General features: G+C 37.2%; 1 protein-coding gene across 4 annotated transcripts in view; it reads left to right on the top strand.

Moving 5' to 3' along the window:
• The window catches only part of LOC124541072 (CLIP-associating protein), a 59,179-nt gene that overhangs the window by 15,332 nt on the left and 18,985 nt on the right, over nucleotides 1-24,862 (top strand). For 3 of the 4 annotated variants that reach the window (XM_047118890.1, XM_047118891.1, XM_047118889.1), the window contains exons 2-10: nucleotides 7,256-7,489; nucleotides 8,394-8,582; nucleotides 14,122-14,222; nucleotides 21,674-21,850; nucleotides 21,938-22,062; nucleotides 22,395-22,508; nucleotides 23,238-23,351; nucleotides 23,997-24,092; nucleotides 24,646-24,815. In XM_047118890.1, the coding sequence (XP_046974846.1) occupies nucleotides 8,394-8,582; nucleotides 14,122-14,222; nucleotides 21,674-21,850; nucleotides 21,938-22,062; nucleotides 22,395-22,508; nucleotides 23,238-23,351; nucleotides 23,997-24,092; nucleotides 24,646-24,815 (1,086 nt within the window). In that variant the 5' untranslated portion in view covers nucleotides 7,256-7,489. The remainder of the gene's footprint in view (nucleotides 1-7,255; nucleotides 7,490-8,393; nucleotides 8,583-14,121; nucleotides 14,223-21,673; nucleotides 21,851-21,937; nucleotides 22,063-22,394; nucleotides 22,509-23,237; nucleotides 23,352-23,996; nucleotides 24,093-24,645; nucleotides 24,816-24,862) is intronic. The other variant, XM_047118892.1, reaches the window with a different exon arrangement.

Here is a 24,862-nt window from a genome sequence, read left to right as displayed (position 1 = left end):
ACATTTTTAATGGTACCTTATCAAAGATACGAATACTGTAATTAAATAACTTGTACAATATTTTAATCATCTGTTAATAATAAAATTAATAAAAAAAAAGCTAAATTTATTGTAGAATTTATCGAGGACTACTAAGGAGTTGACTAGTCGTTCATTTTCTTAAATTATATTACAAAACGTCTATCTACTATAATGTATTGTATATAATGTGTAAACGGTATTATTCTCTTTGACGACCTCCGTGATCGAGTAGTGTGTACCTACACCGGCTTTCATAGGTAGGTACGTCACTCCGAGGTCTCGGGATCGATTCCTGGCCGAGTCGATGTACGAAAAAATGTTTATTAGTTATCTATTTTGTCTTGGTTCTGGGTGTTTGTGGTACCTTCGTTACTTCTGATTTTCCAAAACACAATTGCTTTAGCTATTGAAATTGAGATCAGAGTAATGTATGTGGTGTCGTCCAATATTAATTTATTTATTTGTATATACAGTTGATATTTAATTTTGTAGTTATATATTAGTATAGTTGATATGTAATTAGATATTCAATATGTATTTTAAAAGTAAAATTATTGCGAAATATCAATGCACTGTTTCTTTCCGTTATGAATCAACACTGTGACGCGTTTACGTATTAAAACAACATTTTTCGTTGCTATGCGTCTTTTAAATCGCGTAGGACCCTTTCCGTATCACAAGTGTTACAATAATACCAAAAAAAACCATGTGTATTTTTTGGTATTATTTGTATTGTTATCTAACCCCAGGAGAGACCAGAATAACAAAGCATTACAAATATTCAGACTACAATAAGTACTCCCTAAAATAAAACTACAACTGGGGTCGAACTTGTTCGTGTAGTTGGTATTGACATTTGCACTGAAGACTAACAGACAGACTCAAACAGACCGTGTATGTTACCTATACTAATAATATAATGGTACGAGAGTAACATTTTTAAGCCAAAACAGCCGAGTCGATTAAGGTGAAATTTGTTATAAAGATAGTTTGAGTCCCAGGAAAGGATATGGGCTACTTTTTTAATTGACCCCTCGAGGTAAAATTAGGGGTGACAGTATGTATGTATGGGTATAGTTTTATAAAGTGGCAGGTTCAGCTAGTAAGACATAATTGTATGTAATTACTACATACATATAAATCTTTTAAGTACATTGTATCACAATTATATTAACTACTTTATTAATCAACACAATACAACACTATACACACTTATAACTTAATATAATTTGTAATGACTAAGGTAACAAAGACACGTCTACACTGTCCAATGCACTATTCCGAAGTAACCGATTCAGCTAGCGTATCCCTGTAGTTGCCTCCTACGAACTTCACGTTGCACAGTGCTGCCATCCGTTGAGATGAAATTTGACCGGAAATCAGACGGCGATAACATCCGGCCCTCCTGCTCACGCGTTCGTCCTCGACCGCGTATAGATGTGTTATATTGCTTGTAACAGAAATAGAACATAGTTAGAACAATCAGTTATTCAATTAGTCTCATACACATAAATTGTCACATCCCTATACTATATTTTATATAGTGTTTATATTTTCATATAACAACACACATGGATGGAACGGTTGAAGACCCCTGGTATATAAGCAATCATACAAAGTATCGATTAGCTTGTTCATCATGGTTTGGAATAGAGATGCCTGAGGCCACTCTAAACGTATATCACCATGTTACCCTTGCAACAGTGTTCATCACAGATATCTGCTGCAAGTTGGGGTCCCAACCGCACCGTCACCATCCTGTTTGATTCACAGTAAATACATAAGACACAAGCACAACAATAATCTTATTTTTAAAAAGCTTTTTATAGTAATTAATACTCACTTATAAGATACTTACAATACCTATGTTTTACCTCCGATAACATCCGGTTAGTTAGTCATATTTTGCAGATTTATCCATGGTTTCATATTTTCCACACATGTTACTCCGTTATACGGCTTTGTACTTCTTTCCGCTCCTCTCATGTCGGTAATTTTGTAACGATCATGTCCCAGTATTTCCGTGATTTGAAATGGACCTCTGTATTGTGCCATCAACTTCGTGCTTTGACCATCATTTTAACAACTAGCCGTTCTAATAACGACAAGATCACCAATCTGATACTTAGGTGCTTCTTTTCGTTTTAAATCGAATACATGTTTTTGTTTCTCTGCATTCATTTTTATATTAGCATCAACTTTGCCTCTCAGTTGTGTGACGTCTATTAACTGTTCTTCATCATTATCAACAACAATGTCGCCATCCATTCGCAAGCGGTACCCGAAAAATATTTCGCTCGGTATCGCTGCTGTGGTCTTATTGATCGTACTGTTAATACCTTGTTGTATACTTGTGATATGTTGATCCCATTTGTTATAATCAGTATTTGCACCCATAGTACGTAAAGCCTCCAATATCGTTTGGTTGTAGCGTTCAACCTGGCCGTTTGAACGTGGCACAGCTGTAGCTACAATATGGCGTCTAATAACTCGTTCTTCGCAATATTTTGTAAACAATTTTGAAGTAAAAGCAGTACCTGCATCACATACTACTCTTTTCGGATTACCAAATATTTTAAAAATTTTATCCAATTCATTGACAACTAATTTACTCTTGGTATTTTTAACAGCAGATATAAAAACAAACTTCGTAAAATAATCTACAATTACTAATAAATAGGACTTATTTTGAGTAGTTTTTACAAACGGCCCCAAGTGATCAAGATGTAGGGTGTGAAAAGGCCTGGCATACTTTGGAATTGGATATAACTGACCAGGTTTCTTACCATGAATGTTTTTGTAGTAAATACAGTAAAGACAATTTTTTATGTATTTTGTAACAACCTTTTTCAAATGCGGAAACCAGTATAGAGACCTAATTCTTTCAACTGTTTTATCAACGGAAAGTGACCAATATTATCATGATTTAATTTAATAATTTGCCATATACACTGTTTTGGTACCAACCATCTCCTACCGTATTCAGTTCGTCTATATACTTTATTCCCTAATAACTCATAATTGTTAAATATTTCTTTATTTGACTCGGCCTCTCCTGATTGCAAAATATCGCGAATGCTACTTATATCCGGGTCTTGAAGCTGTACCTATAATAACCAATCACTTTCTGTAATTATTGTACATACACTACTTGTATTTTGTTCGTTATCATTTTTGACGGGATTTCTACTAAGTGCATCTACGTGCTGCATTTGTGAACCAGCTTTGTGATTAATTTCAAAAGAAAACTCTTGTGTAAATAGGACCCATCGACTAATTCGTGGAATAATGTCTTTCTTTGTTAACGCATATTTATGAGCATTGCAATCGGTTGTAATTTTAAACGTTATTCCTAGTAAATAATGTCTGAATTTTTGCAGTCCAACAACAATGGCTAATAACTCTAATTCAAATGAATGATATGATTTCTCTTCGTTTGTAGTTTGACGACTATAAGAATGTACGGGTCGCTCCCCATTATCAGTTAATTGCATTAAAATACATCCTATTCCATTACGACTGGCATCAGGATATAAATTTGTAGGTAAATTTGGGTTAAATATATTAAGCACCGCATTATTAATAAGATATTTTTTTAAATCTGAAACAGCTTGATCCTGTTTCGTGTCCCACATCCAAACTGTATCTTTTTTTAATAAATTAGTAAGTGGTTTGCTTGTTAACGCACAATTACTAATAAATTTTCTAAAATAATTAATTAATCCTAAAAATTGTCTTAATTCATGAATATTTTTGGGAATAGGATAATTCTGAATAGCATAAAGTTTCTTTGAACTAGGGCGAATGTTATTTTCGGAAATGTCATATCCAAGAAAAGTAATATTATTTTGAAAAAAATAACATTTATTTAAATTAAGTGTTAGACCGTGAGAACTTAGTATACTTAAAATCTTTTCCAAACAAGTGATATTTTCTTCTAGACTGTTAGTCGCAATTAACAAATCGTCCATGTAACAAATAACGCGATCAAAACGTAATTTACCTAAAACAGTATTCATTAGTCTCTGAAATACTGCTGGCCCATTACAAAGCCCAAATGGCATTCTAGCAAATTCATAGTGTCCATCAGGCGTAATGAATGCTGTTTTGTGTATATCTTTTTCTTTAATGGTAATATGATAGTATCCGCTTTTCAAATCCAACGAAGTATAATATTTACAGTCGCGTAATCGATCTATGAGTTCTTCTATCATTGGCATAGGATACTTTTCTTTTACTGTGATTTTATTTAACTGGCGATAGTCTATACATAAACGTTTTTCCCCTGACGGTTTGTCAACTAATAATGCTGGGCTCGCATATGGAGAATTGCTATTTCGAATAATACCGTTTTTTAATAAATCTTCAATTATTTCTCGCGTAATTACTTTTTCTCGATTAGCCATTCGATAGGGACGTTGATAAATAGGTTTTGTAGTAGTAAGTTCTATTTCTAATTCTATACATGATGCTTTACCTAATGTCGATAAATCTTCCGAAAAACAACTAGAATATTTTTTAAATAAATCATTTAGAATATTTTTGTATGTGGAATTACAATGGTCTAACGTATCTTGAGTAATTTTTAAAATATGCAATGATTTAGTATATTCAAACTTCAGAGTATAACCAACGCGAATGTACATAATATTTTCATTTTCTGTAAAATTTCGGCCAATCAAGACATCACAATCCGTAATCGATTCTACAATGTACAAAGTAATCTTCAATTGAACTTCATCGATTTTAACTAACGTGTCCAGAGCTTCCGTTACTGTAAACGTAACTGTTTTTGTAAATCCAACTAAATTAATTGGGCTATTGAGTTGATAACTTTTTAAACCAAACTTATTAATTATATTTGAAGTAATCAGAGAACAATCGCTACCCATATCTATAAAAGCTTTGCAACTTTTACCGTTAATAAAAATAGTTTTATAAAATTTATTTTTTTCGGCGGGTATATTCAACAATTTAACCTCTGTTTCGTTTTCAGTCTTAGTTTTAGATTTGCTTTTACAAGCTTTTTCCAAATGACCAATTTTGTTACAATGTGAACATTTTACATTATCTTGAATAGAGCAGAAATTACGTTTATGCCCCGTCTGACCGCAACGGTAACAAGTTATTAAATTATACGACGTATTATTCGAATTTTTACTTGTAGAAGGATCGATATTTATTTCAGTTTTTCTATCGTAAGGCAATTTTTGGTTTTGAAAAGAAGTTGTATTTTTATATAAGGTCTGCTTAAAATTCGAATTTACTTGAACTTTACTATGAAGAAAAGAAGCCAGATCGTCACAATGTTTAAAACTACCTGCTTCTGCCGCCATAGATAAATTACTGTCGCCTATTGTACCCACGATTATGGAAATTATATCATTTTCAGTAAACTCTAAATGCAATTTATCAATTCTACTCTTTTGTTGAAAATAAAATTCGTATAATGATTGACCCTTAGTCGGTTTGGTTTCCAAAAGTTTTTTAAGCAAAAGATAAGCATTACGTTTTATTTGAAAGGTATCTCTTAGTTTATTACGCCAATCTTTCCATTTCCAATCGGTCCAACTAGTTTCGTTTTTTTGTAAGGAATCGTACCAAGTTTTTGCAGTATTACGTAATTTTTGGAGGGCTTGATACTTAATCATTTGATCTGACCAGCCAAAACTACCCGCGTTTGCTTCTATAACATTTATCCACATATTCACATCATCTAACAAGGGATCAAACTCAGGTATAACAGACGATAATAAAACATTTTGACTCACAGTAGGCGAACGGTGCCGGTGCCTCTTACTTCTGTGGTGATAATTACTTTCATCACTTGATGATGATGATATCGTACTAGAAGTTGAAGAGTGCCTCCGTGATCGTTTCGTATTCTTTTGCCGTTTACGAGGCATCCTGGGCGTCGTTACTTTCACCACTTCTGATATTAACTACTTTATTAATCAACACAATACAACACTATACACACTTATAACTTAATATAATTTGTAATGACTAAGGTAACAAAGACACGTCTACACTGTCCAATGCACTATTCCGAAGTAACCGATTCAGCTAGCGTATCCCTGTAGTTGCCTCCTACGAACTTCACGTTGCACAGTGCTGCCATCCGTTGAGATGAAATTTGACCGGAAATCAGACGGCGATAACAATTATAAAATACTCGTTGACTTCCAAGGAATATATGTTGTATTCATATATAACTGTATTTGACTGATACAACTTTGTATTTTAAATGTCGTAAAAGAGTAACTACTGAGTTTCTTGCCGTTTCTACTCGATAGAATCTACATGCGGAATCGGTGGTAGCATCACATAATACAGTTTGTTAAATGGCGATTTAAAGGTGATTGCAAAATCCTTATCGAATAAACTATATTTTGCTTGAGCATTCCGTAATGATACGTCTTAGATATATCTACATCCCAGCTTTGTCTAGTAGAGTACATATACGTTTATATTTTATTCGACTAGAGTACAGCCTCTTCCAGCTTCAAGAGTTATAAAGATAAATAAATAACATTGGCATTGAATTGATGCGATGTAATTGGCTGAGATCTTGATTAATATAAGGTATTCTTTTTTTATGGTATAATTTGGCGGACGAACTTATGGGCCACCTGACGGTAAGTGGTCACCGTCACCCATAGACAATGACGCTGTAAGAAATATTAACTATTCCTTAGATCGTCAATGTGCCACCAACCTTGGGAACTGAGATGTTATATCCCTTGTGCCTGTAGTTTACTTGTACTTTATGGCTTACATAAAAATAATTCTGAATGGCAAAGTTGCTATCGGAACTTTGGAAGTGAAATTAATAGTGATACAAGTAATGTAAGTGAATGTTTATTAAGCAAGAACCGTTTTTAGTGCATTATAGGTCAGAGTATAGTTTGTGATAATATTTACAAATATATAGATGTCATATTGTCATAAAAGTCCCCCGGCTAGAAGTAGAAGTCGGTACACTGTGATCACGAAACAGCACGAGCCTTGTATAAATTACTGTAGATTTTGAAACTACACATAAACATAGATTTTTATTATCTTACATAAGAAAAAGATACCCTCTCCTTAAAGGGGGAGGAGGCCTTAGCCCAGCAGCGAGAAGAGTAGTATGTGTCAATTACCTTTTAAAATTAAATCCGGCTTTGAACCTGTGACAGTCATTAAGGATGAGAACTCAAACCAAACACTAATAAAGATATTTCTATTCCAGCAACGGAGACATCAGTAAACGGAGATGACGCATGATAGTGACGTCATCACAAGGATCTTTGACAAAGTTTTGTGCTAAGTGTTCGTTCGGTGCCGATTCTGTGTTTGTGCTCGCGTGCCAGTGCCGTGGGGTTAAAGTGGCGCCACCGCGTGTGCGATGACTGTTATATGGAGGACATTCTGTGATACGAGCAAGGACCTCTTGGATTTATCGGAGAAGCTGATTTGCTAAAAGGTAAGGCTCCTAAATGTTAATAATTAGTACCCGGTAATATCTTCCTTGCTGAGGTTAGGCCTCCTGTGCGTTGAGGAAAGGAGCGTATTCCAACGCTGCTTCAACGCAACACACATTTATGATGATGAGGCGGCTAGCTATGTAGAAAGTCATGGATCCTGAACTTTTGGGCTGTTGTCGTACCCATTGCTAAGACAAGTAATCAGCTTAAAAGGAGGGATAAATTGGAATATTGGTATATTCCTTAATTAATGAATACAGCAGATTTGAATCATACTCATGCTGGTTTATTCGCGATACGACCTTCTCCTCTACCGAGAACGAAGTTTATTATACATAGATTTAGCAAATCAGTTGCTGGCGTGGGTTTCGACCCTCAATCTTTATTTAAGACATACTTCCAACCTCTGGGTCATTTCGCCTAATAAAGAGGGAAGATAAAATTAATGATGGCCAGTGAGGTCTGTCTGTGATGGACTTATTATTAACTTTGGTTCTATTTATAATAGGTAGTCTAGACAAGCAATTTATGATAAGTGGACATCGCCCGTTTTGAATATCAGATTTAAGTGTATTAATTGCTAAAGATGAGAAGTGTTTGAGGGATTTTAGTGTGAGAGCGAACAGCTTGCCCACGAAGAACGAAGGCAGGATGAATAGATTATCTATCACATAATTCGTTGGTTGGTGGTTCTTTGGCGGCGTGGTTTATATATCATGCAATGTCTTTGGATAAGGACTCCTGGCTTGAGAACTTCAGCTACATATCCTTCGCTGCTCGACTCTGGCCCTAAGTTGTCCCAACACGGTATTGTTTCGTCAAAATCACGTAGAGCGGAGGAGACATATTTACAAATTTGTTTGTTAATTAACTGTGCGTCTCATGTAACGTTCGTTCCACCAGATGGCTCACTATCCTCAACCAGCCACGCTGGAAGCGGCGCTGCCGCTGCTGGTGCGCCCCGACCCCCGCCTCCGGCAGCAGCTCGGCGAGCGGCTCGCGGCGCTCGTCCGGCGCGAGGAGATCACGCACGAGATCGTGGGCCCCTTGCTGGACGCGCTCATCGCCTGGCTCAATGGAGGGAACTTTAAGGTAAGAGCGGTCAAGACTAAAGTATGTTTTCACTGTATGTCGGTAGATGGCGTTGATTTGATTTTTGAAGTTTCTAAATCGCGCTGTCTAGATTTTTGCTAATAATATGTATGCTTATGAAAATGTATCTTTTATTATGACGACCGTCGTGATCGAGTAGTGTACACTGGTTTTCATAGGTACCTGGTACGCCACTGCGAAGTCGTGGATGCGATTCCCGGCCGAGACGATGTATATAAAGTTCCTTAATTTTCTATATTGTATTGGGTCTGGGTGTCTGTGGTACCGTCGTTACTTCAGATTTTCCATAACACAAGTGCTTTGGCTACTTACGTTGGGATCAGAGCAATGTATGTGATGTTGTCCAATACAATAAGATTACTTCGGGAGTAAACACTAGTTTGTGAAGCATTTTAGTTTGACTGACACGTTTCATATAACAATAATTATATGGATATATTTTCTTTTATCTCGTACTTTTTGCCGGCCGCGACATTGTCGCGTCGTAGTGTTAAATCGTCAGTGTGCGTCGTATACAAAGATCTCATGACCTTCCTCGGTTGCGTAACAGACGGTTACTTTCGCGTTTACGAGACGCGCACGAGATGAATTATAAACTCAAATTACATAACAATGAACATGGAAATTCGGTAGTACATGCCTACATCTGTTTCGGTGTGAGTCGATACAATCTATAATAGTATTATAAATGGGAAAGTAACTCTTTCTATCTGTCTGTCGGTCTTTCACTACCGAACCGCTGAACCGAATTTCATGAAATATGGTATGCAGCAAACTTGAATTCTAACAAAGGACATAGGATTTTTTTGGCTAACACATGACAATCAACACACTAAAACGCGTACGACGCTGCGGGCGACAACTAGCTAATCTCTCCCTCTCTCCGCTAATACATCAAACGTTAGTAATCATAGAGACAGCACTTTTGATGCATAGCACGACACAAATTCAATAAAAACGATTACTGCCGATGTACACAACCAATAGACATAGCTCCCAATCGCGCCATTCGACGCTATTCGTAGCTATAGATTGACGCGTAAGTTCAACCCGAGAAAGCGAGGGCATGTAAATCGATGTGTCAAATTGACGAATACATTAGGTCATGTGATATTACAAGTTATAACGTTTGTGTAAAGATCATATTCACATAAGAAATGAATATTTATAGTTTGGGAGAGCGTACTCAATTCGGATGTGATCGGTTTTACTAATTTTGCCGATGCTGCGTCTAAGTTGCGTCGTACTATAGTCACGATAAAATGTCGGGACGTTTCGCACTATTGTGGCTTCACTATAGTGTTCGCGTGCTTCACCCGACTTCTGTTTGATAATCTGAGACCGGCAACTTGAATTTCACCTTCAGTTTTGAATGGCTAAAGCAGTCGGTTCAGAATCTGTAGCCGAGTCGAAACCAACGCTGGTTTTGGGTGGTTAACTGACAACACTGGCTGATTCGTATTTATTTTATTTATGAGTCTCCAACAAAGCCGAGATGGCCCTGAGAGCCGAGATGGCCCAGTGGTTGGAACGAATGCATCTTAATCGATGACTGCGGACTCAAACCCAGGCAAGCACCACTGATGGTTCATGAGTTGAAACTTTCTCAAAGTGAGATGAGGCCTTAGCCCAGTAGTGGGAAATGGACTGACTGTTGTCGTTGTTCTCCAACAAAAGATACGATGCGCTGGTCAGGTATATACAATTAATAATAAGGAAAAAGTCGCGTGTGTTTATATGTCTTAATCTATTGTTTCTAGAAGTATTTCTCTCGGCGATCGTCCCGGAACTGTCAAATATTTTATTCAAAGCAATCGAATGTTCGCATAACGATGTATCATGCACACTCTGATTCAGACGTCACGCGTGATCGCGTCGCGGCGCGTCTTATTCGGTGCCGGTTTGGTGAGAACCGAACTCGAAACTCACCGCAGATTTGTAAGAAAACGATACCCGTTACGTTGGTGTAAGAGACAAACAATAATATCTTAACCGATGATTGCGGGTTCAAACCCAGACAGGCTCCATACCAGCAATAGGCATTATTGTGTTCTAGTTTGAAGGGTTAAGATCTTGGTTCCAAGGTTGGTGGGACATTGGCGATGGAATGAATGTTTAATAATTTTACATCGGCAATGTATATGTGTAGCAGTGACCACTGGACCTTAACTTTATATCATAATTTTTTTTTTGTGGTCGGTTTTCTGAGGATTTTACTATTTCAAACTGGTGTTTTTTTTTTAAATCTATACTTAATATTAGAAATGAGAAAGTATCTGTCTTATTGTTGATCATTTACGGCCAAATTCATCATCATCATCATTGGCCTTTTCATCTATTACAAATGATTTAAGACAGTGTGTGATTATAATGGACACTTTCGTTGGTGGCTATGCAGACCGATTCTGGAACGGCAAGACCGGCCGCATCTGGAGCAGGCGTATAACGCGACGGATGCGCCTGCTGGCATGTTATCGCTGTCCTGCTGTTTAAAAATACTAAATCGAATTTGATTAAATTTGGTTAAAAGCGAGCTTAAATTCCAAGAAAGGACACAGACTCCTTTTTGACTTCTAACACACCAAACAACCAAGCAAGACAAAGCCTAAAACAGGAACGTACTAAGCGACAAGTAGTTGTATATATTCGCGTATCATAATACGCGGTTTTCAACATCCCAAGACGATGATACGATGTGAGATCTGAGCGGATGGCATTGATGATCGTAATCCTCAGATAACTAACGATATTGATATCGTTATCTCAAAATTGACACATCGGTATTTTAAAGATATTTTGTTGTTATGGTAAGCTTAGCGTAGATATAATATTTCACAGTTATTTTTAACTTGGCCTAGTAAACAATTTAATGTCTAAAAACATTGATAATTAAGGCGTTTGCTCAATATAAGATATTAAAGATACATAAGCAGGGAATTAGTATTGGCACTGTCATTTGAATGTTTAATTAGAGTAACTACTGTGTTTCTTGCCGGTTCTACTCGGTAGAATCTATCTTCCTAACTGTAATTTTAAGTATTAAACATAACTTAGTATTTTAAATGTTGAAAAGAGAACTACTGAGTTTTTGCCGATTATTCTCGGTAAAGCGTACTCCGAAACGGTGGTAGCTTCATTTAATGTAGTTTGTAAACGGTAAACCAACACAACTCCACATAAATTAAGAGTTAATTAAATTTAAGAGTTGTGAATGTCAATGGCGTGGTGAAGACTTACCATCAGAATGCCAAATTATCATCCATTTATCATATATGTATATACATACAAAATAAACAGCGATCGCAATGAATGTTGCATGAACGCATGGGACGCGTATCAATCCAAAGCGTTCATGCGTCCACTCGCACGGTGCTTTCCTTACATCACTTTCACATCAGGACAAACCCATTGAACCGAATTTGGTAAGATTTGGTGTAAATGAGTGTGAAGCATGCTCGAAATATAAGAATGAATATGGGTTTTTTTATGGTATAGGTTGGCGAACGAGCATATGGGCGACCTGATGGTAAGTGGTCACCATCACCCATAGACAATGACGCTGTAAAAAATATTAACTAAGCCCTACCACCAAGTAAATTAAAGGGTTACTTTTTTATGTCTAATACTTGACCAATCCCTAATACGACTAATTTAAAATGAAAACGTTTATAGTTTGGAAAATCCACCTGATGGTATGATACAATCCGGCCTGCAACGTGAACGTAAATTGTACCGAGAGGAACCGGCGATAAACTCTATAGTGAAACGTTTGTCTGCAATCACATATATTTACAAAGCAAGTTTTTTTTATAATTGGTCGAAAGACTGACAGACTCACCTTGACACTGATGTTTCATAGTCAGAACCGGCGGTTTCGGTTGATTTACAAGTCTACGACTTTCACAATAAATTGAACATCAGACGCCAAAAAATGAATTCGTATTGTTATGCCAAGATCTGTGTGATCAATATTCCAGCTTTTTTTATTTGTGCAAAATTTTCTAAACTTTATAGCACACTTTCATCCCCAGTTTACCTTTTCGATGGTAAGAAGTATGTCAGGGAGAAATAAGGATTTCATTTAGTTCACCATCCAGCGTCACCCCTATCCGATCTAGACCATCTGTGGACCCGCTCAAATGAACAAATTTTAAATCGAAATCTCATAATAATATGTCAAAGATAATTATTCAATCAATAACTGCAACAGTGGTAGCTTCACTTAATTGTTAATCTACGATTCAAAAGTGCTTGTAAAAGCTCACTTGAATAAAGTTTATTTTGATTTTGAACAATAGAAATTTATTAGGAAAAAAGGCCAATTAGTGATTTCTGTCGCAAATTACGATGTTTACAGTTTTCATTCTTGTTTGTTTTTTTTTTCTAAATCTTAACATGCATTAGCGTTTCAGCCAAGTTCAGGTAACAAAACTGGCTGAACAGAATTATCTTTACAACGATTAGCAAACGGTCTTATTTCCATTAGCTAACATGAGTAATAAGTAGTTTTAAGTAACTAAAAATACATTTCGATCGTAAACGCTTCGCATGAGTTGTGCAGTAATAGTATATTTGTATCCGTAACCGGAATAAGTCGGTCGGCACCACAGAGATGCTGCCGGCGTCCGCTCCGTCCTTAGTGCTCATCCGAGCGACGCGAGCCGCTTACATTTGAAGATACTTTGAGAAAAGTCGAACGCCGCCTCGTGTGGCTCTGTGGTTTATAAAGTGATATTATAATATTGTTAATATTTAATGTGTTAGTTTTGTGTTTGCTCGTTTGACCCGCTAGGTAAGGATGCTCTGAAATTATACATGTATATGTTGTCATTTAAATCTATACTGATATTATAAATAACTGTAAAGTAACTCTGTAAGTTACCTCTTCCCGTTTGAAGTGCTGAATCGATTTCGATACACATTTTTTAGACATAGTTTGAATAATATAATAGTGGGTTTTTAGCCCAATCTTCAAGACACACAAATGGTCATCCCCGTTTGACTCAATTGTTTTGTGTGCTAGTTGGTGAAGTTTTATAAACTTCATGCGAGAAAAGTCATAAGTTCAACTCGTATTAACTACGTATATATCGAGTTATCGAGGACTGAGGAAGGATGTAGCTGACTTTGCCAATCATAAAAACTAAGATGTCTCTTGTATCTACAGTTACTGGCTAACCACCTACTGGCAAACCTTCACGCATTAGTAGTAAGTATTAGGTACTGCTTGGCGGTGAATATATACTATGTACATGGTACCTACTCGGACGGGCTCGAATAAACCCGACCACCAAAAGGGTTTCATATGATGTATCATACAATCTTCCTCGTGCTACTAAAATGTTCTTTATCTGTTCTGTACGCCCTAGTGGCGTCCTCTAGTTTTATTCGTGAAAGTTTGAATATATGCCTGTTGAATATGAAAATCCAACGTGTTTTATAATTAACTGTAAATGTATAGATATTTGGAGTTATCAATGCCTGTAACTCGTTAATAAGTAAGATGTTTGCATTCCAGGTGGCGCAGAGCGGACTGGAGGTGATCAGCGCGCTCGCGGAGCGGATGGGACACGAGTTCTCACACTACGTGCCGAATGTGTTGCCGCATATAATCGACCGGTACGTTCAGAACATACTACAGTAAAACCTCATTAAGCCGAACCTCAATAAGTCGAAAACCTCCAAATTTCGAACAAATATTTTATTCCCTTCCCTCCAATCACCAAAACCTCCATTACTCGAAATCTCAAACCTCTATTAGTCGAAATAATCAGTGAGTCTGTCCAAGACATTTTGGTACATATTATCCCTCCATAACTTGAAAAATTAAATTTTATCTCCATATCTCGAATAAATGAAAGTTACCGGCTGTTATCGACGCCATACTTTGTATTTAACTCTTTATGTCGAAACAAAATCCGCCTAAGTCGAAATTCTCTGAGTCGAAAACTCTATAACTGGTTTTTTTTGGCATTTCCCTTGATGTTCAACTTAAAGAGGTTCTACTGTATATTATACATCTATATATAGTTGATGGGAATTTCTTGTCGGTCTATTGGCTGTAGGTCCTGGGTTCAAACTCCCGCTTGGTCAAAGCTATCAGGTTTTGGAAGAGTTCCTCTTAAGTCTTGTGCCCTACGACTGACGACCGTTCCTTTTGTTCCGTAATGAGTGCGCATGCGCAGTTTATACATTGAGAAAAGGTGTATACACAGACTCTTTCTTAAAATAAGCCTCAATACCGAATTCCGTATTTCTCAATTTTAAGCGTTACGAATTTCCAAAGAAACGTACATCCTTAATATTAACCTTTTGGGACTATTGTATTGTATATGAGATTATGAACTATAGTCTTTAACTTATTGGCATAACCCGAACACACATTTACATATTTGTAATACGATATGATATGACGAATTTCAATACAAATTTTTATTCTCCTTTTCCATAAATAATTCCTGTGCAATATTTTAATCCTTTAAAACATAGGCTCACGCGTAGGTTATATGTTGTGTGTCGGTCACGCCATTAATTATTTTTTTAATTCTATTATAAATATTAAATATTGCATATAATAATAGGTTGGGGAAAAAGTTTCTTCGTATTTTATATGAAAATTCAAAAAGTTTTTTTTATAGTTTATTTACATTTGACTAAAGTATGTAGGTGCCATTTTGTTCCATAACTTTTTGCCATCTTGTTGGTAGTGACATGATCCCATTGCTGTAAAAATTTTGGGGCTTCTGATCGAAAAACTGCGACAAGTGGTTTTGGCAGTCCTCTCGTGATGTTAACCTGACACTGCCTAAGGAATTCTGCAGAGACCGAAACAGATGAAAATCTGAAGGTGCAAGGTCAGGACTATACGGCGGATGCATTAATACCTCCCAGCCAAACTCTCGTAATTTTTGTTGAGTGGCTAAAGATGTGTGAGGTCTAGCGTTGTCATGGTGAAAAACCACACCCCTTCTGTTGATCAATTCTGGCCGCTTTTTCTCAATTTCTTGCTTCAATCTCATCAATTGTTCGCAATACAGTTCTGAATCGATGGTCCTGCCGGGCAGTAACAGCTCATAATGAATGATGCCCTTCCAATCCCACCATACACACAGCATTACCTTGTTGCGAGTTAATCCGGGTTTTGCCACAGTCTGTGAAGCTTGACCGGCCTTTGACCACGATCTTTTTCGCACGTTCTTGTCGTATGTGATCCACTTTTCATCACCAGTTATCAGCTTCTTCAAAAATGGTTCGGTTTCATTACGTCGTAATAAAGAATCACAAATGAGTACACGGTTCATTAGGTCTCTTTCAGTGAGTTCATGAGGCACCCATATATCGAGCTTTTTTATGTACCCAGCTTTATTCAAATGAGTCAAAACCGTTTTGTGGTCAATTGCCAGTTTTTTTTATTTATTTATTTATTTGTTAACATATATACAATAATATTTTCGTTTAAAGGGTGCAAACATAAACTCGAGAAGTTTTCCCGTGCACCCTGCGTCATCGACTCTAATCATTTCAAAAGTAAAAATTGATTAAAAAAAAAGTACAAAAACTAAACTAAATTATACAGAGAAAATATAATGATAAAATTAGTGACATGCAGGTAATATTACAAAACATTTTTATTGAAATAACTCCATGTCGGTAGGTGTATATATTTTTTTCTTGTTGAGTGCGTATAGGGTGTTCGTATAATAATGTTATTATTTTTATATTATTTGTATTTTTAATATAAAATTGTTTTAGTTTAATATTTTTGAGTCTTATCTTTTAATGTTTTTTTTTTTAGAGATTTGTTATAACTAAATATAAAAATATTTATTTACTAAATATATAAATAATAACATTTATAATTATTACAGAAGTTTATGTAGATAATTAGATAAGTTTACAATGCATTAATTAGATCAATTTGGTAGCTATGACTTTTTGATAATGTTGTTTTAATATAGTTTTTATATTTTTTAATGTTATTTTATTTTTTAGAGTTATCGGTAATTGATTGATAAGCTTAGGTACAATATATCCCAATGATCTTTTCCCATATAAATTTGAATAATTAGGTAATACAAGTTTTGAATTCGCAATACTACGTGTTTTCATATCTTCTGGATTCACTTTTCTAACCTGTTTTAAATTATCATTAAAATAATTTTCTATTAATAGAGTTAATTCAGTTTTTTCATGAATTGGTAATATCTTACAAAATGCAAATAATTTTTGATAATTGTTATGAAATTTACTTTTTACGCTAGTTGGAGATAGTTCTTTTAAAATTCGTAACTGCAGGAAATATATTCGATCAAGGTATGTCTTATATGTTCTTCCATAGCTTGACAGACCGTAAGATATTATCGATTCAGCCAAAGATGTATAAAGTAACAAGCGAGTTTTATACGGTATTTTAGATTTTATTAAGTGAAATTTTGCAAGTATTGCTCTTAATTTGGCACACACGTGATCGATGTGCGAGTTCCAGTTTAGTCTGTTGTCTATTACTAGTCCCAGATAGGTATGTGTATCTACAATATCTATTGGACTACAATCACAGAGCGTCGTGTTCACGCTATTAATATTTTGATGTAAGCAATCATGGGTGTGAATAATAAGCTTCGGTTTAAAAGGACTTCTATTTTGACTGGAGCTTATATACATTAATTTGGTTTTGTTAGCGTTAAGCACTAAGCCGAAATCGTGTGACCATCTGACGAGTACATTAAAATCCGTTTGGATACGGTGTAGCGCTTCCGTTATATTTCGTCCGGCTGCTACTAGGCAGGTGTCGTCGGCAAATTGATAAATTTCACTTCTTTTTATTGCATTTGCGAGACTATTTACATATGTCAGATAATGAAGTGGACCTAGTACAGAGCCTTGAGCTGTGCCTTCTGTCACTTGTACAGTATCACTATCTACATTACCTACTCTTACAAGATACTTTCTATCGTGCAGGTAATTTTCACACCATACAAGCAATTTGCCTCTGATTCCACTTTCATTCAAAGCTTTTAACAGTATGTCATGTCTAAGCGTATCAAAAGCCTTGCTGTAATCAATGTATACTACCAGTACATGTTCTTTGTTGTCTAGATGTTTATATATACTGTCAGTGAAGGCTGATAAAAGCTGCGTGGTACTCTTACGAGGTTGGAAGCCATACTGTTTGCTAGATAGAATATGGTTACTTTCGTAAAATTTATGTATTTGTTGACTAATGTATTTTTCGGCTATTTTATCAATAGTAGGTAATATAGTTATAGGTCTGTAGTTAGTGTAGTCTGCTATGCTACCTTTTTTATGAATCGGTCTTACAATTCCGGTTTTTAATATAGATGGATATTTACCAGTTATGATACTTGCATTAATTAATTTCGCCAGGACTTCTTTAATTTTTTCACATATTTTCTTAATGTCAATAGCTCTTATATTATCTATACCGGGGGATTTATTATTACTTAATGACATAATAATTTTTTCTACGGATTTAGCATTTGCAGGTTTATAACGCATAGTTACATTAGCTGAGACGTTGTACGTTGATTTGTCAAGTAATGGTCTGGAACATTTAGGAATTATTTGTTTTACACTGTTACTAAACATGGAAGCGAAGTTATTTGCAATTTCTTTACAAGTATTACTTTGATTTTCAAAAGCATTTCGTAAAACGTCATCAACTGAGGACTTTATCCTACCAGTAATGCTATTTAGAATATACCATAGTCGACTATGATTATTTTTATTGTTAATGATATTTAATTTAATATTGTCGTTTTTAGTTTTTTGAATCAGACTGTTTGCATAGTTTCTTGCTTTGTTATATTTTTGTCTTAATATTAGATTATTTGCATCTTTTATCCACTGTGAAAAAAGTTCGTCCCTGTATTTACATACTCTTATAATTTTGTTGTTGATCCAATCGTTGTTCATACGTGTTGTATTTGATTTTATTTTGATTTTATATTCAGATTTTTTGTAACAATCTGTAAAGCTTTTATGTATATAATCATAAATAGTTATAGGGCAATTGGTATTATATATATTTTTCCAATCTATTTGATTTAAATAGTAAACTAATTTTTGATTATTTAGAAAAGTTTTATATTTAGAAGCAGCCTGTATTTGCACTCCTATACAAGCTAGTATAATAGCGCGGTGGTCGGCCAGTGTCGTACCGATAGCCGCAGTGCAAAGTTCTTGTGTGTGGGATCTTGCGTATATGTGATCAATGCATGATCTACTTAGCTTTCCATTACACATTTCAATTCTTGTGTGTTCAGTTATCCCACATACAAGGCCCATGCTATACAAAGTGTTATTATAAATATGTTTTACAGGATTGTCAGCTTTAAGGTTTATATTAATATCACCCATTAAATATAAATCGCTATACTTATTAAACATTGCAATTTTTTCTCGGAGTTCATCAACAAATAGATTCTTACTTAGACTGGGAGGGCGGTATATAGCAAAAAGTATAGCTGTATAGTTTGAATTTGTGGTAATTGTGCAAATTATGCTTTCAAAATATTTCGATCTTGTATTTTTTATGCTACATTTGTGTTTATCGCTTATATATACTATTATACCACCCCCTTTTCGTGACTTTCGTAATGAAGTAAACATTTGATATCCCTTAATATTATATAAACAGCTAATTGTTTCTGAGATATTTGCTTCCGTAAGTACAATTACATCAAATGGTTGGTTAGAGGCCATTATACATTGTTCGAGAGTTACAAAGTTTTTGTTAATTGATCGGATATTAATATGAATACATAACAGATTAATTTGGTTATTAGGTAAACAACTTAAAAAATCATTAACACTGCTACAATCTCTAATTTCATAAATTTCTTCTGACAAATTATCCATATTTTTTTTTATAGACAGATAATATTGATAGACATATTTTTACAATTTTACTTAAGCCTTTTTATTTATTATTGTGTATAAATCATCCATTGTTTTCAATGTGTAAGTTTTTTCATTTTCATCTTTACGAGCTCTAACATATCCTTTTTTAAACCACACGAATTTGAAATTCTGATTTATTTTTAACTCTTGCTTAGCATTCCAAAAAATTTTTTTATTTAGTTTCGTCATAGCTTCTCTAATATAAACGATATTATTGTTACCTTTATCAGTGGGGTTGATGTCCGATACCGTAGTTTTAGTACCTTTAGCTGCAATTATCCATTTTTCTTGAGTTGATTCGTCTTCCAGTTCAACCTTTATGATCTGGTCATTTCTACCTTGAAGTCTTCTTACACTCTTGATTCCCTCTTTAGGCACTTTGAGTTTAATAGCTACCTTCTCTACGATTTCTTTAATTTCTTCATTCTTCTGGTATGGCACATTAGCAATTTCGATAAATTTCGCGAGCTTTTCTTGCTCTAATTCCTGTAGTCGTTGTTCGAGAGCTCCCAGACGAATTTCTAAATTGTTATTTTTATTTGTAAGTTCTATATTCTTGCGTTCTAGATTTTTTATAGTTTTCTTAAATGCATCGATGCATTCTACTACCTCATCTAGTTTCGCGCTATGAAATTGTAGTGAATCATTTAATTCTCGTAGTTCGCTTTTTATAGTTTTCTCAACTTCTTTAGTAATATTTTTAAGAAATTTATTTGCGTTGATTTGCACAGGAGATTCGTCATCTTCTTCTTCCTCTTCTGGAATAATGATTGACGCATATCGTCTTGGCGACTCTTGCTGACACTGCTGACATGTCCACTCAAGGCTAGGAGCTGCCTTTAGAGCAGTTATCTGTTTGTTTGTTAGACCTGTACATTTATTGTTAAGGTGCACAATCCGCTCACATTTACTGCACTCCAGTCCGGGAGAGGTCTTTGTGATATTCTTTTTACAAGCATCACACTTCGACATCGCGGGTAATTAGGAAAAAAAAATAGTAACGTAAAATGTTGCGTAGATATATCGTGCTATGCGTTCAACGGTTCGTCGATGACTGATGAGTTCTTCAGCTACATCGTAACTACTAATATGCCGATCTTGCTCCACTTTTTCAAAAATGGCATCAATTTTGTCCGTAACAGGGCGACCAGAGCGAGATGCATCTTTGATATCAAAATTTCCGGCTTGAAAACGCTTAAACCAAACTTGCGCTACTCTCACAGATACTGCATTAGGTCCATAAACATCACAATTTTTTTCGTGGCTTGAGTTGCATTTTTACCTTTTTTGTAGTAAAATTTTAAAATGTATCGAATTTCTTCTTTAGATTCACTCATTTTAACAACAACAAAAACAAATGAAAATCACACAAATTCCTAATTTGAATTTGGAAGTGCCTTCTTTAAAATTAAAACTTTTTAATGATATAAAAACCAGCCAGATACAAATGGTATAGCCAAAGAGATTTGATTACAAGTTCATACATACTATATGCGAAAAGACTTTTTCCCCAACCTAATACAATTTGAATATAGCACAGACCATGTCATAAAATATAAACAATGGGCCTATCCCATCGACTAATATCATTGTCTCTATTGATTAAAAAGTGACGTCACTTCCGTCATTTATAACTAACTAGTTAAACAAGGGGATAGGTATTTTAGTATATCATATTCATTGTCTTAACATATCTATATAGACTATATTAGTATGATATATGTAGTGCGTACAGTTCCTTATCTTTATATTGACTTTATTAATCATAAAATGGTGGGCAGGTACAATACTAGAAGATATTGTTTTAAGTTTACAGTAACTCTTTCAAGCGTATATAATGAGTTTTATTCATGTATCTATGAGTTGTACCAATTGTAACAACATCAGACGACCTCCGTGGTCGAGTGGTGTGTACACCGGTTTTCATGGGTACGCCACTTCGAGGTCCCGGGTTCGATTCCCGGCCGAGTCGATGTAGATTATCATTAGTCTTCTATGTTGTCTTGGGTCTGGGTGTTTGTGGTACCGTCGTTACTTCTGATGTTCCATAACACAAGTGCTTTAGCTACTTAAATTGGGATCAGAGTATTGTATGTGATGTTGTCCCATATTTATTTATTTTATCGCTATACAACGCACGTGCGTCGCAGGCTCGCGGACACGAAGGAGGGCGTGCGCGTGGCGGCGCGCACGTGCGTGGCGGCGCTGAGCGACAGCCGCGCCGTGGCGCCGCGCGCGCTGCTGGCGCGCCTCGCGCCCGCGCTGCAGCACAAGGCGCCGCACGCGCGCGAGGAGGCGCTGCGCTGCGTCGCCGCGCTGCTGCACGAGTGAGTAGCCTTACACCCCTAAGGTCACAGCAACCCCCCCCCCCCCCCCCCCGCGCCGCCCGCACTGACCCTCACCGTCCGTCGCAGGCACGGCGCGGCCGAGCTGCAGCTGCGCGGCGCCATCCCGAGCCTGGCGGCGCTGGTGGCCGACCCCAACGGCGCCGTGCGCGACGCCGCCATGCAGCTGCTGGTCGACGTCTACAGGCACGTCGGTGAGTTCGCTCGATTATCAAAGATAATATCGGAACCGGCTCGAGGAACTCTCCGGAGTTTATCGAATATACAATTAGCAGTATTGCAACATTATTGGGTCATCTTAAAGATAAAATTTACGGTGTGAGTGTCTATTCTGTAATATACTTTGATTTAATACAAGAGGTACGTCCCCAGATTCTTATAAGAATCTGTAAACTATATATTAAATTAAACCAAAAACAATGCGTTCAGGGGTATCGAAATTATGAGTGATCACTTCTATATCGTCAATTACCATTTATACACCTTACTGCTGTAGCTAATTATGAATAATTTCTGTGATTTCCAGGCGAACGTTTGCGACAGGATCTGAAGAAGAAGGAGCTGGTGCCGGCCCAGAAGCTGGCCATACTCGAGCAGAAGTTTGACGAGGCGAGGGAGGCGGGGCTGTTGCTGCCCTCTGGTTACTAACAGTTTCATTATTCAGAACCTTTCCATGGGGTTTTTAGGGGATTGTTTAAAATTGATTCCACTACAGAGCTCCGTCTGGAGTTGTACGTGTTACATACAACAAACAACAACAACAGTCTGTAAATTCCCACTGCTGGGCTAAAGGCCTCCTCTCCCTTTGAGGAGAAGGTTTTGGAACATATTCCACTACGCTGTTCCAATTCGGGTTGGTGGAATACACATGTTTCGGAATTTCTATGAAATTTGTCACATGCAGGTTTCCTCACGATGTTTTCTTTCACCGCTAAGACGAATTATAAAGACAAATTAAGCACATGAACCAGCGGTGATTGCCTGGGTTTGAACCCGCAATCACCGGTTAAGATGCACGCGTTCTAACCACTGGGCCATCTCGACTCAGGTGTTACATATGCGGAAAATTTTAATTCGACCCATCCAGTTATCCTTAATAAATGAGCGCGATGTGTTTAGTGTTATAGTAACACCTGTATACACATGATAATTGATTACGACAACTTGATCTCTCAAGTTGTCACGAACAAGTTATGCCTCGTTGCTAAATTGCATGTCAAATCCCTTCACTGCCCAAAATACGTTGAAAAACAGAAAAAGGAAGGATAAAAGCCAGTGATCTTCTATCGTACACGTTACACGTAGCCCCGGGGGCATTCCGGCTAGACTCTAGTGTCTGCTGAGCTAATGATTCGTTTAATACCTCCAGCGACCCAAGGCACGGACGAAGCGGACTTCGTGTCCCGGACGGTGAAACGAACGATGACGATCCCGACATCCGCGCGCAGCCGCGACGGGGACAGCAGCGGCGCCTCCACGCCAGGTCAGTCCCCCCCCCACCAATACACCCAATACATCAAATATAATATGCATCTTACGAGATTCAATTGAATTTAAAAACAAATGAAAATCGGATGCTTGGAATGTCGGTTCAAAGTATTCCGAACCTCCAACAATGTTAGAAGTGATAAAATCAACATGTATGGTCTTGTATGGTCCTATATGGACATACATATAGGAGCACCACGCATTGTATCGTCTATATAACATTGTATTGATAAGTCTTAATTAAATATTGTTATACATATAATTATTGTTAATTAATATTCATAACTTGCTTAATCTTGTGAACTGATTTTGAAAGAGATTTATACTATAGTTCATCGAAGTATAGAATGACTTATGGTAGTGTTGCCTCTCGTAACGACTCGCCGCGCCATTCGAACTGTTCTCTGGCATATAATAAATAAAACTAACGCATATTTTCTCTTCGCCATGTCCCGTACGCCATACCGGATCACCTGCGCCGCTGGTAACCCATACACTCACACTAACGATTAATTTTCTATTCTCCGATCATTCTAAAACATCATATTCTTCAATTGACAAAATATACATCGTAACTCAAACACAAATACACGAACGCACGCGTCCAATCGTACATCGCACGTGATTGTACGGACGACAGCGTGCGAGCCGCCGAAGCGGACGGTGGCAGGTCTGTACAGCTTGCCGTCCGCCAGCAGGAAGCCGCCCCCGCCCACCAAGCTTACCAGCTCCAGCGGTAAGTAGAACACCACTGACGCACAATATTCCCCTACGACTCCAAACAGAGAAAGGAAAATATATTTCAAACGAACATCCTGTTTCTTCTTCCCTTTTCACATTTCTGTAACATTTGCACTAATGAAATCATGCTCAGTTATAAAAGTAATAAGATTTTATGAGTAGTCTATAATATACCAGCGCATACTTGGTGGTAGGGCTTTGTGCGAGCCCGTCTGGGTAGGTACCACCCACTCATCAGTTATTCTACCGCCAAATAACAGTAGTCAGTATTGTTGTGTTCCGGTTTGAAGGGTGAGTGAGCCAGTGTAACTTCAGGCACAAGGGACATAACATCTTAGTTCCCAAGGTTAGTGGCGCAGTGACGATGTAAGGAATAGTTAATATTTCTCACAGCGTCATTGTCTATGGGTGATGGTGACCACTTACCATCAGGTGGCCCATATGCTCGTCCGCCAACCTATACCATAAAAAAAAGCTCCAAGAAAAACTGGTGAGTTCGACTAAGGTCGGTGGTATCGCCACGGGAGTGACGGCAGGGCGTGTTGCAGGCGCGCCGGGCGGCGAGGCGGGCGCCGTGTCGAGCGAGGCGTTCGAGGCGGCGTTCGCGAGCAGCGCGCCGGCCGCCGTGTACGGCGCGCGCGGCCTCGACGACCACTGCCGCCACGCCGCCGCGCTGCTGGGCGACCGCGCCGCCGACTGGGAGAAGCGCGTCGACGCCGTACGTGCCGCGCACCACGCGCACCAACCGCGCACCACGCGCACCAA

Source organism: Vanessa cardui, chromosome 27 (genome assembly GCF_905220365.1).
Source record: "Vanessa cardui chromosome 27, ilVanCard2.1, whole genome shotgun sequence".
Taxonomy (NCBI): domain Eukaryota; kingdom Metazoa; phylum Arthropoda; class Insecta; order Lepidoptera; family Nymphalidae; genus Vanessa; species Vanessa cardui.
The sequence above is the reverse complement of the archived record's forward strand: the minus strand, read 5'-3'. Positions and strand labels throughout refer to the sequence as shown.